Consider the following 12,497-nt stretch of genomic DNA (forward strand, 5'->3'; position numbering starts at 1 on the left):
TTTCATAATGATCTCAACGTGTGGTGCAATTTATTCTGTACTTGACATTCATCTCCTCTTTGTATTTAAGTGCTTATACTTCTATGTTTTCCTGTTTTTAAATTGTTAGGCCAAGAATAGTGTGTTTAGTAATAGAAATACTGGAGGGAGGTATGATGTGATTTGCGTTGCTCTTGCCAAGCACTTCCACCTCATGTAGTCATGTTACTAGAAAACTTGAGAGGACTGGATAGCCTCCCTCTTCCTTTATATGAAGTCCTGCTGGCAAGACACTGAGGCTGCTATCAGCTTTGGGGCATATTACAGTCTGGTTACTGAGTGTATTTTGCATTTTATTGTGTGTAGTTCCCTGAATGAGCTAAAAAAAAAAAAAATCTTCACTTAGTTTTCTTCCATTTCAATAAAATGCTTGCTTGATTTTGTTCAGGCTGAAGCTCTCTCCAAGTCCCTCCTCCCGTGTTACAGTCTCTCGGGCTACCTCCAGCAGCAGCAGTAGCAGCACTTCACTCATTCGCTCTTCCCGAGGCAAGAGAAAACGTATTGAAGCAGAGGAGCTTTCAGGCAGTGGAACAAGTGGAATTGGCACTGGAAGTATTAGTGGCAGCAGTAGTAGCAGTAGCTTCCAAATGTCCCAGCAAGCTTCAGCTACTGGAAGTATCAGCATAGATGAGATAGACCTGGAGGGCAAATATGTTCAACTGAAGAACAACTCGGAGAAGGTGAGTGCCAGCTGAACTCCAAGGAAACAAGAAGCTAAATTGAAATGTTGCACAGCCTAATAAGCACACGTAGATAAAGTCTCTTGAGAGAAATAGCATTTTTCAAGGTGTGTCATCCTGCAGTAATTAACAGTGGCATTTGAAAGGTGAATATTACTACACTGCACTAGCATGAGTGTAGTGTTTGATGCAGGAAGAGAACGCAGTTTGTGCCCTGAATATCTAAACATATGTGCTGGTACCTAGCTTGTTGAAAACAGCCTTGCTGGCTGTAACAGAACTGTGAAATATCTCTTAAATTGTTGCTGAATGACCTTGTAGGATTTACAAATAACACTATTTTTGGGTATAGGAAAATATTTTCAAGTTAGAATGCAGATGTCTAACAACCATGTAAATAAATGTAATTGAAAAAGATCTAGGGAAAGTTCTGATGCCTGTTTGCTCTGTTTTGCTCACCCTGAATAACTTTGACTTTTCTCATTAGGATCAGTCTTTGGGTAACTGGAGACTGAAAAGACAAATCGGAGACGGAGAGGAAATTGCTTATAAATTTACTCCGAAGTATGTCCTCAGGGCTGGGCAGACTGTAACAGTAAGTCATACTTCAAGTATGTTGAAAACAATGTTATTTTGTTGATATTGTAGCAGTTGTAAATCTAACATTTGGTTTGGCCTGATTTAGGGTATAACTTCAGCTTTCTTGCGTTTTACTTTAGAGGAGTAGGATTTCAGTTACAGAAAGGCAAAATACAAGTTGGATTTCCATATTAACACTTAGTATTTAAGACTATTTGTGACACAAAGAGATGAAAAGGTATTTGGGGTGGGAGGAGAGGCAAGGACTGATTTTCAAACACCTTTGTCCAGGCTTGGAACATTAATCTTGCTCTACTTCATTAAATAGGAAAATTTTGGAGCATTTATTTGAACTGGTAGACTTTAAGACTAGATACTCTAAGCCTTAAATATAGTAGAACAGCTGCTTTTCTGTAATTTTATGTTTGATATTTAGTCTGCAATAGATGTCCTTTCAGAATTAAAAAAAATGGCTTTCCTTTGATCAATTCCAGCTATTACTACTTAAGTATCAATTGCTCAGATGCATGCCAAAAATGAAATTGGTACATTACAAGTTGCATTTTATGTCTCGGCTTCATACAGTGTAGTCATTGAGACTGTGGTAGGAGAAACTGCTATATTCAGAAAAGAATTGATGACTGCAATAATAGAATAACTTCTTTTCTCTTGCCTTTAACTATGGCTAGTGTTAATTTTTTTGCAGACTGAGAATGTCTTCCTAAAAGTACTGGCATAGGCAAAAGTAGGGTAAAATTACCACTGGAGTTTCAAAACAAAACTAACATGGAGAGAGAAGTGGGAGAGTTAGAAGTTTTTGGATATTAAAAAAATGTACACAAATACCTGATTACAGAATGTCTTTCTCACTAGATTTGGGGTGCAGATGCAGGTGTATCTCATAGCCCCCCTTCTGTTCTCGTGTGGAAGAATCAAGGCAGCTGGGGCACCGGAGGCAATATCCGCACATACCTCGTAAACTCTGATGGAGAGGTAGGCTCTGCCTGTTGAATAAGAATGTGGGCTGGGTTATCTCCTAAACTGATGAAATTGTTCTGGGAAAAACAAAACAAACAAAAATTTCCCCCATTGTCTTCTAATATAGTATAAGTTACAACACTGAAGTAATTAAATACCTGTATCTTTGTGATTTTGGAAACTTCAGACAACTGTGATTGTTATCCTTATTACATCCGTAGACTACTTTTTTCTCATTTTTAGAAAAACTCCCTGCTAGTAGTGGATTTGCTTGGCATTTAAGTTTGTGTTTTCAGTCAAAGAGGCAGAGAAAATAAATATTGCTGGCAATTAAAAGTTAGTGTGTAGGACCCACCATATTTTGGGATGCAGTGTCATTATTAATGTGGAAAGATAGTTGCTTTTTCAGTGTTGGAAGTATATCAGAAGTTTTCATTTGGCACTGCTTTCTCTGTGTTCTTCGTTGTCCTACATCTGCCCACAACTGTTTTTTCGAACTATCCCTGCAGAAGACTCCTGCAAGGGAAGATCGTAATTTGGCTGTTATTCATAAATGTGCCATTATCCCAGTTGTCCGATAGAAATAGGAAACTGATACAGACCTCAGTTGTATCAGTTTTCATGCTGCCTCTCTTGCTGGCAATTCTGTGGAAGCACTTTGTGCCTGAACAGCAGCACAGGACAAGGTAGGAGGGAGGGTCATTTGTATAGATAGAAAGCTCTCTGGCTCAGTATTCAAATAGAAGAAGTGGTTAAAATAGTGTATGGAAATACTTCAAATCCATGTCCTTACTTGCTGTGGTTACCTGTAGTATCCCTGCTTAGAAGTGTATGTTGAGGGCGACTTTTTCCACAACTAAAAATTTGCTCCTACAATTTCAAGGCTGCAAGGTTTACAGGAGAATTACATACTGCTAATAAAGTGTTCAAAAGTAGTAGTAAAGGAAGTTCCCTGATGTTTTAAAATTCTTTTTAGTGCCTGGTTTGGAAGACTGTCCTGATAATTCACATGCAATAGGTACAAAAAGTTTAACAAATAATGAATGTTCTTAATGCTGTGTAATCATAACGAAAAACTTTAGTTTCTGATGTTACAATATCTCTCAGACAGCTCCTAGCTGAGTCTGCTACGAGCTTGTAAAAAATTGAGTAATGGCCACCTGAAACATGGCTGCTACTGCTCAAATACCTATGGAATGAAAGAAAATTCCTGAAGCTAAATTACATTACTTGTCTTTTGGTAGTTAGAACTAGGAATGTTTTTGTGCTTTTCAGGGTGTTACAGGTATTTGGTTGCACAGCTAACTTTGAATCTGGAGCAAATTGCTTTGAATCCTCAAAACTTTAAGTGGGGTGTTATATTGATGGTATAGCAAAAACTCCTTGTCTTTCGTTTTGTGTAGGAAGTTGCAGTGAGAACTGTTACTAAATCGGTAGTCATGCAAGAGAATGAAGAGGAAGAGGATGAAGCAGAGTTTGGAGAGGAGGACATTTTCAACCAACAGGTAATAAGATGCAGACCAAGTTTTTAATTTGTGCCTGGTTGGTTAGATTAAACAGCAATGAGATTGTGGTGGTCCCTTCAAGTTTTCACTAGCTCTGAGTTTCTGGTCCATTCTTCCAACAGATGCTTGCAGAGGGCAATGCAGCTCTGCAGCATCACTACAGTGTGCAGAGAGAATACAGTGTGAGCAATTCCTCCAGGAACTGCTACTTGAGTCAATAATTGTACAGCTCAAGTGAAGTTTAGTGTCAGATTGGGATGCTGGAATACCAGTGGAAATATGCTACACATCACAAGTTTACAGCGCTGCAATGACTTAAACTATATTTAGGGTTGGTAATATTAGTGTTAGCAGACAGTATTTGCTGGGCCAGTATCTCCCGTTCCAGTATTTGCTTCTCCATAAGAAAAAAAGTGTCATTCTTGCTGTAAGCAGAATATAACTATTGGGAAATGTAACCACTAAAAAGGAAGGGAGGAGTGCTCCTTTATTTTTAGTATATACCTGCTACATTTGAAATAAACTTGATTTATGTAAACCACCTCTTTGTTTTCATAACTTATTTAACTAACCAGTGGTCAGCAGAATGAAAAAAAGAAAGATGCTTTATGTGAGTGATTCTAGAAAAATATTTCCTATTATTTCAGTCTGAAACACTTGGTTAATTTGATCAGTGACCATTAATAGCTCTTTCATGGAGAACTAATTCTGTGCAGGTTTGAAGCTGAGTTCTGAAAGCTTTTTCTTTGTTTCAAGGAGATTGAACATTGTAGTCATACTGTAAAGCAAATGAAACAAATATTTTTCCACCCAAAGAAGCAGCTGTGCAGCATAAATCTCTCTCAAATTGAAACAACATTTGAAATAAAGGGAGTAAATTAATACTCTAAAGCCAATGACGTTATGATTTTCATTTGCCATCTCTGTCCATGTTGAAACTATGAAGATTAACCTCTCAACCTGTTACAGAAAACTACAACAACCAATGTATCAGTGTCTTCATGCTGGCTAGACTGTGGTGTGTAATATGTTTTATCTATAGTTGCAATGTTCCCTAAACATAACTGAACTAGGAAAAAGTTGCTTTTACCAGCTGAGATGATAACCAGAATCTAGTCTTAAAATATCAAGAGCTAGTAAGGATGTAATGAAGTTTAACACTGTCATGTAGTTGAGTTTAACACTGTCTTTCTTATTTTAGGGGGATCCCAGAACAACCTCTAGAGGATGCGCAGTGATGTGAAGAAAGAAGAAAAAAAGAAACTATTATTTGCTATTTTTTCCATTTATTTCCTTTTATTTTTGCTATTTTTTTCCTTCCAGAGCCACTGAAAACTATTTTTATACGTATCATCTGATTTCTTTGAAGTTTACTCCTTGGTACATTTTTATAAAAAAAAATCAAAAAAAAAAAACCTTTACTGAACAAAACTGCCAGAATTTTTAATAGATTTCTTTATTTCTCCCTCTTGTTGAATCACTGTACTGAAATATTTTTTCCCCATACAGAGTTTAAAGTCTTATGTTCAAACCTGCAGCAGAAAAGTTTTTTTTTTTTTTTTTTTACTTAAAATGAGACGAGACTCCTTGAGTGTATGGTAAATCTATAGTCGGTGCATACATAACCAGGATAACTTATATTTTAAAAAAAGAGGGAATTTTAAGAAAACATGTTCAAATGCAGGGCCTCAGGATTGATTCATGGTAGTTTGTCCTTTAAGAAATGGTAATAAGTTAATGGTGTCCTCAGCAGTGCCCAGCTTAAGAAAATTGTACACTGCGTTCATTAGAAACGCTACTCCACCAGTGGAAGTAACAAAGGGTAGTTGCATTTTCTGTTGGTCTTAGCTCAGGACCGTGGCATTTTGTCCTGCTCTAGGATTTGACAGCCTAGTACAAACAGTTGAATCTTGTCAACGCCATAGCTCCATATCATTACTTTGGAAGATGGAGAGTGATGGCTTCTGCTTTCCTGAGATAGACACCATCTTAATGTATGGAAGTGTCAAAAATAGAGTTAATTGTTGTGTTTTCCAGGGATTTTGACATTGTCACAAATGAGATCTTGTTAAATTGTGAATGCAAGTTGTGATGTACAGTATTTATGATGTTAAGCATCATGATTTAACCATTTTGACATATTCCGCATTGAACAGAATGACTTAAGATTTTAATGTTGAAAATATTTTTACTTTTGGCAATGATAAATATTTGGAGTTTTAAAGGTTATCCTGTGTAAATGTTGAGTTTTTTAGACAAACCTAGATGCAGCTTGTTCATACTTGTCATATATTCCGAGGGGCATTGTCAGATATATTAAGCACTATTTGCAAAATAGCACAGAAATAGTTTAATGACATTTTTTAAAGTTAAAAGGAACTGCTGTTGGTTTGGACATAAGTATTGCTTTGCAGTATTCAGATCCTCAAAGTAACAGTGAGTGAAGTGAATAATCCTTTTTATATAAAGAATGCTTTGTATAAGTAGCAGATGATTTTTATTTCAATGTGATGCATTTTGTCTCTGACCATGTCCCTTTAGCTTCAGGTTTCCTATGCTGCATTTTTGTGGAGGTAACTGACTCCCCTATGGTTAATATTCAGATAGCAGTGCATCTTTAAGCACTAGGAAAAGTAATTGACTGTTCAAAGAACGTATTGGCTACTGTACAAGAAATATTTTTTTTCCCAATAGTAGTTTGGATACCATTTGATGACAGCATAGAATCCTGTTTTTACCCGCACTCTTGAACTCTGATCTTGTCATTCAAATAGTTTAGACTCATCAAACAGACTACAAGGTTTGAATGTTTTCGGTGGCTTTTGGATGTATGTTCTCTGAACAATGTTATGACTGACAGATATAACCTAGAAAGTCAGTTTAGTGGCTCTGACTGAAGGCTTTGCAATGCAAGCAGGGTGGGAACAGCAGTGACTTCTATGGATATATTTTGCCATCTAAAAATAAATTCAAGATGCTGCTTTTCTCTCTTTGGGTGGGATAATTGAATTACTGACGTTAAACTAATGCAAAGTTAGAATTATGCTTGTTATCAAAAGATACATTACAAAAAAGCAGTAGGAAGATTTGGCTGTTTGGGCTAATGGGATCAATTTATTGACATTGTTGGCCATTTTTCTAATATAATTTTCCCACTCTGCTTGCGTAGAAGGTTAAATATGTAGTAGGTCATGTCTTTCTTTCTCTCTCTAAAACATATCTAATGAAATTATGTTTCTCAGACATACTGTTACCAATTACCTTTTCTAAATTGCTGTTACACAAATGAATGCAATCAGTGTAAAAATATTTTTGCAATGCACCTTCCAACCACTGGACATTATTTCCCTGTCTGACCCACAGCTTCTATAATATCCTTCCATAGTGTTTGAGGGTTTTTTTTTGCATCGTTTCTTAAGATCTATATTTATTTTTTTACATTGGCCAGTTTTCAGATTTCTTATTCTCCTTTAAGATTGTCCTGTAAATATAAGATTGTTCTGTGATCTTAAATACTAAGCAATGAATGTGCAGTTCATTTGCGTTTTTTCTGTGATTTTTTTTTGTAAAGAATGGGCTAGAAAGGCAGCTTGAATGAGGAAGAACCTCTTGCTACCTGAGCCATATTTTGTTTTTTTTTTAACAGCTACTGTATGGGAAATGTGTCTTCTTGTAGCCTTAAGGATCAGTGCTTGCAGGTGTTTTGTGGTGAGCACTGTGCCCTTCAGTAACAGTCTGCAGAATTTGTCCTTAGATTTGAAGCTGTTCTTTTAACTTTAGAAACACTTCCTTTTTTCCTTAAGTTTAGGCGTAAATAGGTGTTCATAGACAACAATGATTGATACTGTGGGAGAAGCTTAATACAGCAGTCTGAATGTGTGATTCCATCACCACAGTGCTTTCTAAATGGCTACTTAGAATTCAAGAAATAATTCCAAGCTGTAAACTAAAAGACACAGAAAAACTACTGTATTCCACTTCTTGTTTTCTTTTTGTGTCTGTTTTCTTTAGACACTATCCTTTTCGCTTGCTTTTTGATACTGAGCTTCAGTATAACTACTTTCACTTTCTGTACTATCAGTCTAAAGTTGGTGCTCCTTACTAGGAGATTAATTTTTTTGGCTTTACCAAAGCAAAAAGCATTGATTCTTTAGCTTCTTTCTTTAAAGGAAGATTTTTTTGTTCAAATAAAAAGCAGTGTCCCTTTTCCTATTTGATCCTGTAGGTGAGCCAGTCACCACTCTTGAGGAATTTAGATGATCACACTTCTACTCCATTGTCTGATACCAAGTGTAGTGCTTTGAAGGTATTTGATATATAAGATATTTGATTTATCAGGAAAAATGATTTTAAGGCTTCTCTGATTAGAGAAATTAACCGGTATAGCTTATGTCAGAGTAGGTATTTGAGTGTAACTGCCCATCTGGATGCTCTCCTTCCAGAAGAACAAGCAAACAATTTTATTCTGGATGAAATAATAAAAATTATTCCTGAGTAATTTGCACCAGGGTGAAGGGGAAGGAATAAGAACAGCGTAACTACAGAAAGATAGTTAAGCTGATCTTTTCATTGTGTAGAGCATAGAGAATCACATAAAATACTGGTAAATGTATACCTACTCCTAAGTTTGTACTATGTAAAAATGGTTATTTGAACAAATCCAGCCGTCTGCAAAACCATGGGTAACGTGGAGTCCTGCAGAGTGAGATACAATTACATAGAGCCTCTGTTTCATGGCACTTCTTTCACCACACTTCTATATTTGTTACTTAAGCCGTTGTATTGCAGTGACTTGTTCCATGTAATAGAGTGGCTATGATTGCTTTGTTGCTGCACACTTTTATTTCACAGTTTGTGTTCTTAGGCTAGCTTAGGACTCTGGATTTGCCCTGACAAAAACAGTAGTTTACACTGATGTATTGATCACTTGTCTTCAGCACTGTTTTGCCATTAGGTGGGAGTTAGCTGGCATTGTTTGTGTTTGTAGCAGGAGCCAAAAGTCTCAGGAAGAAAAAAAAACACCTGCTTCCCATGGACTGTAATGTAAAAGCCAGACGAGTTTGTCTGCAGCTTGCGTTAGTCACAAAAATCATATTGCAGTGCGAAGCAGACCTTACTGTGAAAGGAGATTCACTTCTTTGTGTGTGTTTATCCTTGAGCAACAGGACACCTCATGTTCAGTTCAGGGATCTTACTATTTTTTTTATACACCCTTTTTCCTTCTTGTTAATGCTCATCCTGTAGGAAGGCCTTTTAACTGCAACCTGAGCAGGGTTGGTTAGAAGAGGCTCATAGAAATCCTCTCTACACACCAGAACATTTGAGAATATTTTTCTTTCGTGTGTACCAAGAAGATTTTGATGCTGTATGCAAACATCCATGATCTGTGTTTTCTATGTTGTGTAGCCACTTCTAATATTTCCTCACTATTAAGCTACTCAGTCTCTTCTTTCTGTATCTTGTTTTGGAAGTCTTATCTCTAAACGAAGGCAAATCCATATTTGATACTGGATTTTATTGCCACTGTTGGGTCCAAACCCCACATCCTACATAGCCAGGAGACAAAGCCTTGTTGTAAACCAGTGAGTGGAAGGTGAGATAGTGATTGCATTTTTGAAAGTATTGTTTTAGCTGAATGTCAAGACAAATTAGAAATTCTCATTTGTCAAACATTTAAAATGGCCTGGGAAACAGAATTTTTATTTGCCCTTCAACGTGCTTAGCTTTAAACCACTTTAAAATAATTTAAGTGTTTTTGTTTTTATACAAGACCATATTTACATACAATTATTATTTGTAAGCATAATGCCTTTCTTGAAATGCTAAGGTCTAGAGTGTGAAAAGGTTGCTTAATGTTGAAAGACTCTGTTTAAAATAGCACTAGCAGTGAATTGACTTAGAGTTCAGGAAAAAAAGTGTCTTATTGAACTTCTAAATTGTCTTGTTAGCTTTTAATGAAGTGACAATTCTGTCCATAAGGTGGATGTTACTCTATTCCAGCTACCCAGATCATCATTACACTAAAAGTACAAGCAATAAGCTGTTTTAAACAAGGTTAAGCAAAAATGCTTTACATTTGGGCACAATAGTACCTTCTGGGTTGAACTCTATTTTCATAACAGTGATGCCTTGTGACTTGAATTGTGATTTTAATTTAATTTTTATTTTTTTTAGCACAGACTTTATTTAGCTCTGGTCATTGGCCAGTTTAACTGACCATCTTCAGTCAGCTGCTGAAAACTAATTTTTGGGAGGTTCAGATTTTTAAAATGACTTGAGAGAAAGGTTACAAATTGAAATATAAGCAAAAGAATGAAAATGTTACATGGAGCTCATGAAAACTACATAATGATCTAGACTTTACCATTTCAAAGTGTTTTTTTTTTTCTTTTTAGAATATGCATGCCAAATGTCTTGTCTTTTTCAATGATTTGTAATATACATTTTATGACTGGAAACTTTTTGTACAACACACTCAAATAAATGTTTTGCATTTTATTTGTTTGTCTTTCATTTAAACCAATGCTGAGGTAACCTGGGCTGCTGGAGATGCTTTATCCCAGGAGCCCTTCCTGTGTATAGTGAGATGGGACAGCGAATTTTCTGCGCTCCTTTAAAAAAAAAAAAAAAATGGTTGAATGAAGTGGTGTGTCCAGAAACAAATAAGCCCTTTCTTTTAAATTTTACACAGGCAGTGCTATGGGGAAACTGCTGTCCTTACTGATCAGTGGCACTGCTTCTAACTCAAGCAGCAGGAAGAACTTGAGTGTCAGGAACAAATCAACTTCCATTCCCTCTCTCATCATCCCACTGTCCCTATGGAGCCCTTCCAGTGCAGGGGTTGTTTCCATTTAGCGAACATGTTCCTGACTCAAGAGTAAAAAGCAGATTCTGAGAGACTTAGGATCTGAGAAATGGGCTGAACTATTGCTGTGATTACCCGTGCGCATCATCAACCTACCTCACCTTCCAATTAACTATTTTGCTTTTCTGACCATGCCCAAACCATCCCATTTTCTCACATTTGAAAAAGCGATACCTGGATTTTGGATAAACAGAAAGTAAACAGAATGCAGTCTTCTGGGTTCACAGTCCACTTCTTTTCACCTGTCTGTACTCATACACTTCTACGCTGGGTAACCACCCTACCTTCAGCATTAGCTGCGTGGAATGCTGAGGTGCAGGAACTGTGGTGCATCTGTTTTTAAGTGGATGGACCCACAAAGGGATGATGTGGTTTTGCAATACGCTGTCTTCTGATTGCTGTCTAGCTACTGAAGGTGAGACCAGTTTTGGCTTTAGCTCTCCTGTAATGCTGAGGGCAACAGCAACATCCTTTGTGTGTCACATCTACCTGAAAAAAAGCTACAAAATGTGTTACCATCCTCCGTTTGATTTATGACCTCCTCCAGCGTCCTGGAGGCTGTCCCATTGTGCGGGTGCTCAGGGCATGAGCCACTTTGCTGAGCCAGGTGTCTAGGCTAGAGGGAACACGACTCAATCCCATAACGAGAAGGTTCACCGGGGAGCTGCTCTCTGCAGGGTGCCCAAATCCTACTGCTCATTGTAACGCTGGGAAGTGGCACCTGAGGACGTTTTTTAGCGCTTTTCTCTGAGGTAAAGCTGGCTTCGCTCCCTTCCCGCCGCCACAGCGTGTGAGGCTCTGCTTTAAACTCGATACCCCAGCGCTGCGCCGTATTTAACTCGCAAAATGTCACAGGTCTGGCACTCGCAGCCCACCCAGCAGGACCGGGCGAGTTATTTGGCAGCCCGGGCACGGAGCCCACGGTCCGAGCACCCTGCAGGCAGCGGCCCCGGGCGGCTGAGGGAGCGCGGCGCGGGGCGTGCCGGGAGTTGTAGTTCCGGCCCTGTGCCTCCCGCGGTGCACGCTGGGAGCTGTAGTTCCGGCCGGCGGCCATTTGGGCGGCAGCGTGCGGGCCGCTGCCCGCGGTGACTTTGCGGCATGGAGAGCGGCTTCGGCTCCGACTTCGGCTCCGACTTCGGCTCCGGGGGCAGCGGGGGAGGGAAGCTGGACCCGGGGCTCATCATGGAGCAGGTGAAGGTGCAGATCGCCGTGGCCAACGCGCAGGAGCTCTTACAGGTGAGGGGGGCGGCGGGGCCTGAGCCGCGCCTCAGCGGCGGGGGGGGAAGGGGGGGGGGGGCAGCGGCGGTCCCGGCCCGGTGCTCCCAGCCCGGGGTCCGCGGCCGCCTCTCACGGCCTCTCTCCGCAGCGCATGACGGACAAATGCTTTCGGAAGTGCATCGGGAAGCCGGGCGGCTCGCTGGACAACTCGGAGCAGGTGAGCGCGCTCGGGGCAAGGCGAGGAGCCGAGGGGTGACCCCGGCGGCGCTCCCCAGCTCAGGGCCTTTTTTTTTTTTTTTAATTTTTTGCCGCAGAAGTGCATCGCCATGTGCATGGACCGCTACATGGACTCCTGGAACACGGTTTCCCGAGCCTACAACTCGCGGCTGCAGCGGGAGAGAGCCAACATGTGAAGCTTCCCAGCTCCTGGACGAGGGAGGGACCATGCGGGGAAGGGACAAGCGGCCAGTCCAGGTGGTTGGGGGCGAGATCCCGCCGCCTCCCCAGCCCCTGCCGTGGCAGAGCAATAAACCCTCGCTGAACCGTTTGCATCCTTTGGCTTTTATTAGCACCAAAACCCAGGAGTGAGTGAATTTTCCAGCCTCAAGAGCCGCCGTGAGCTGCTGTTTTGCC

At 39.7% G+C, this 12,497-nt stretch overlaps 2 protein-coding genes across 2 annotated transcripts in view; both read left to right on the plus strand.

The window, feature by feature from the left end:
* The window catches only part of LMNB2 (lamin B2), a 30,625-nt gene extending 20,346 nt beyond the window's left edge, over positions 1-10,279 (plus strand). Inside the window, exons 8-12 of the mRNA XM_068661782.1 lie at positions 428-719; positions 1,207-1,314; positions 2,172-2,291; positions 3,680-3,781; positions 4,983-10,279. Of these exons, the coding sequence (XP_068517883.1) occupies positions 428-719; positions 1,207-1,314; positions 2,172-2,291; positions 3,680-3,781; positions 4,983-5,024 (664 nt within the window). The 3' untranslated portion in view covers positions 5,025-10,279. The remainder of the gene's footprint in view (positions 1-427; positions 720-1,206; positions 1,315-2,171; positions 2,292-3,679; positions 3,782-4,982) is intronic.
* Positions 10,280-11,667: 1,388 nt separating this feature from the next.
* TIMM13 (translocase of inner mitochondrial membrane 13) lies at positions 11,668-12,411 on the plus strand. Its single transcript, XM_068661795.1, has 3 exons — positions 11,668-11,882; positions 12,013-12,081; positions 12,179-12,411. Exons 1-3 carry the CDS (start codon positions 11,745-11,747, stop codon positions 12,275-12,277), a joined length of 306 nt encoding a protein of 101 aa, XP_068517896.1. The 5' UTR covers positions 11,668-11,744; the 3' UTR covers positions 12,278-12,411.
* Positions 12,412-12,497: the final 86 nt, after the last annotated feature.

The sequence above is a fragment of the Anas acuta genome, chromosome 26, assembly GCF_963932015.1.
Source record: "Anas acuta chromosome 26, bAnaAcu1.1, whole genome shotgun sequence".
In the NCBI taxonomy this organism is placed as follows: domain Eukaryota; kingdom Metazoa; phylum Chordata; class Aves; order Anseriformes; family Anatidae; genus Anas; species Anas acuta.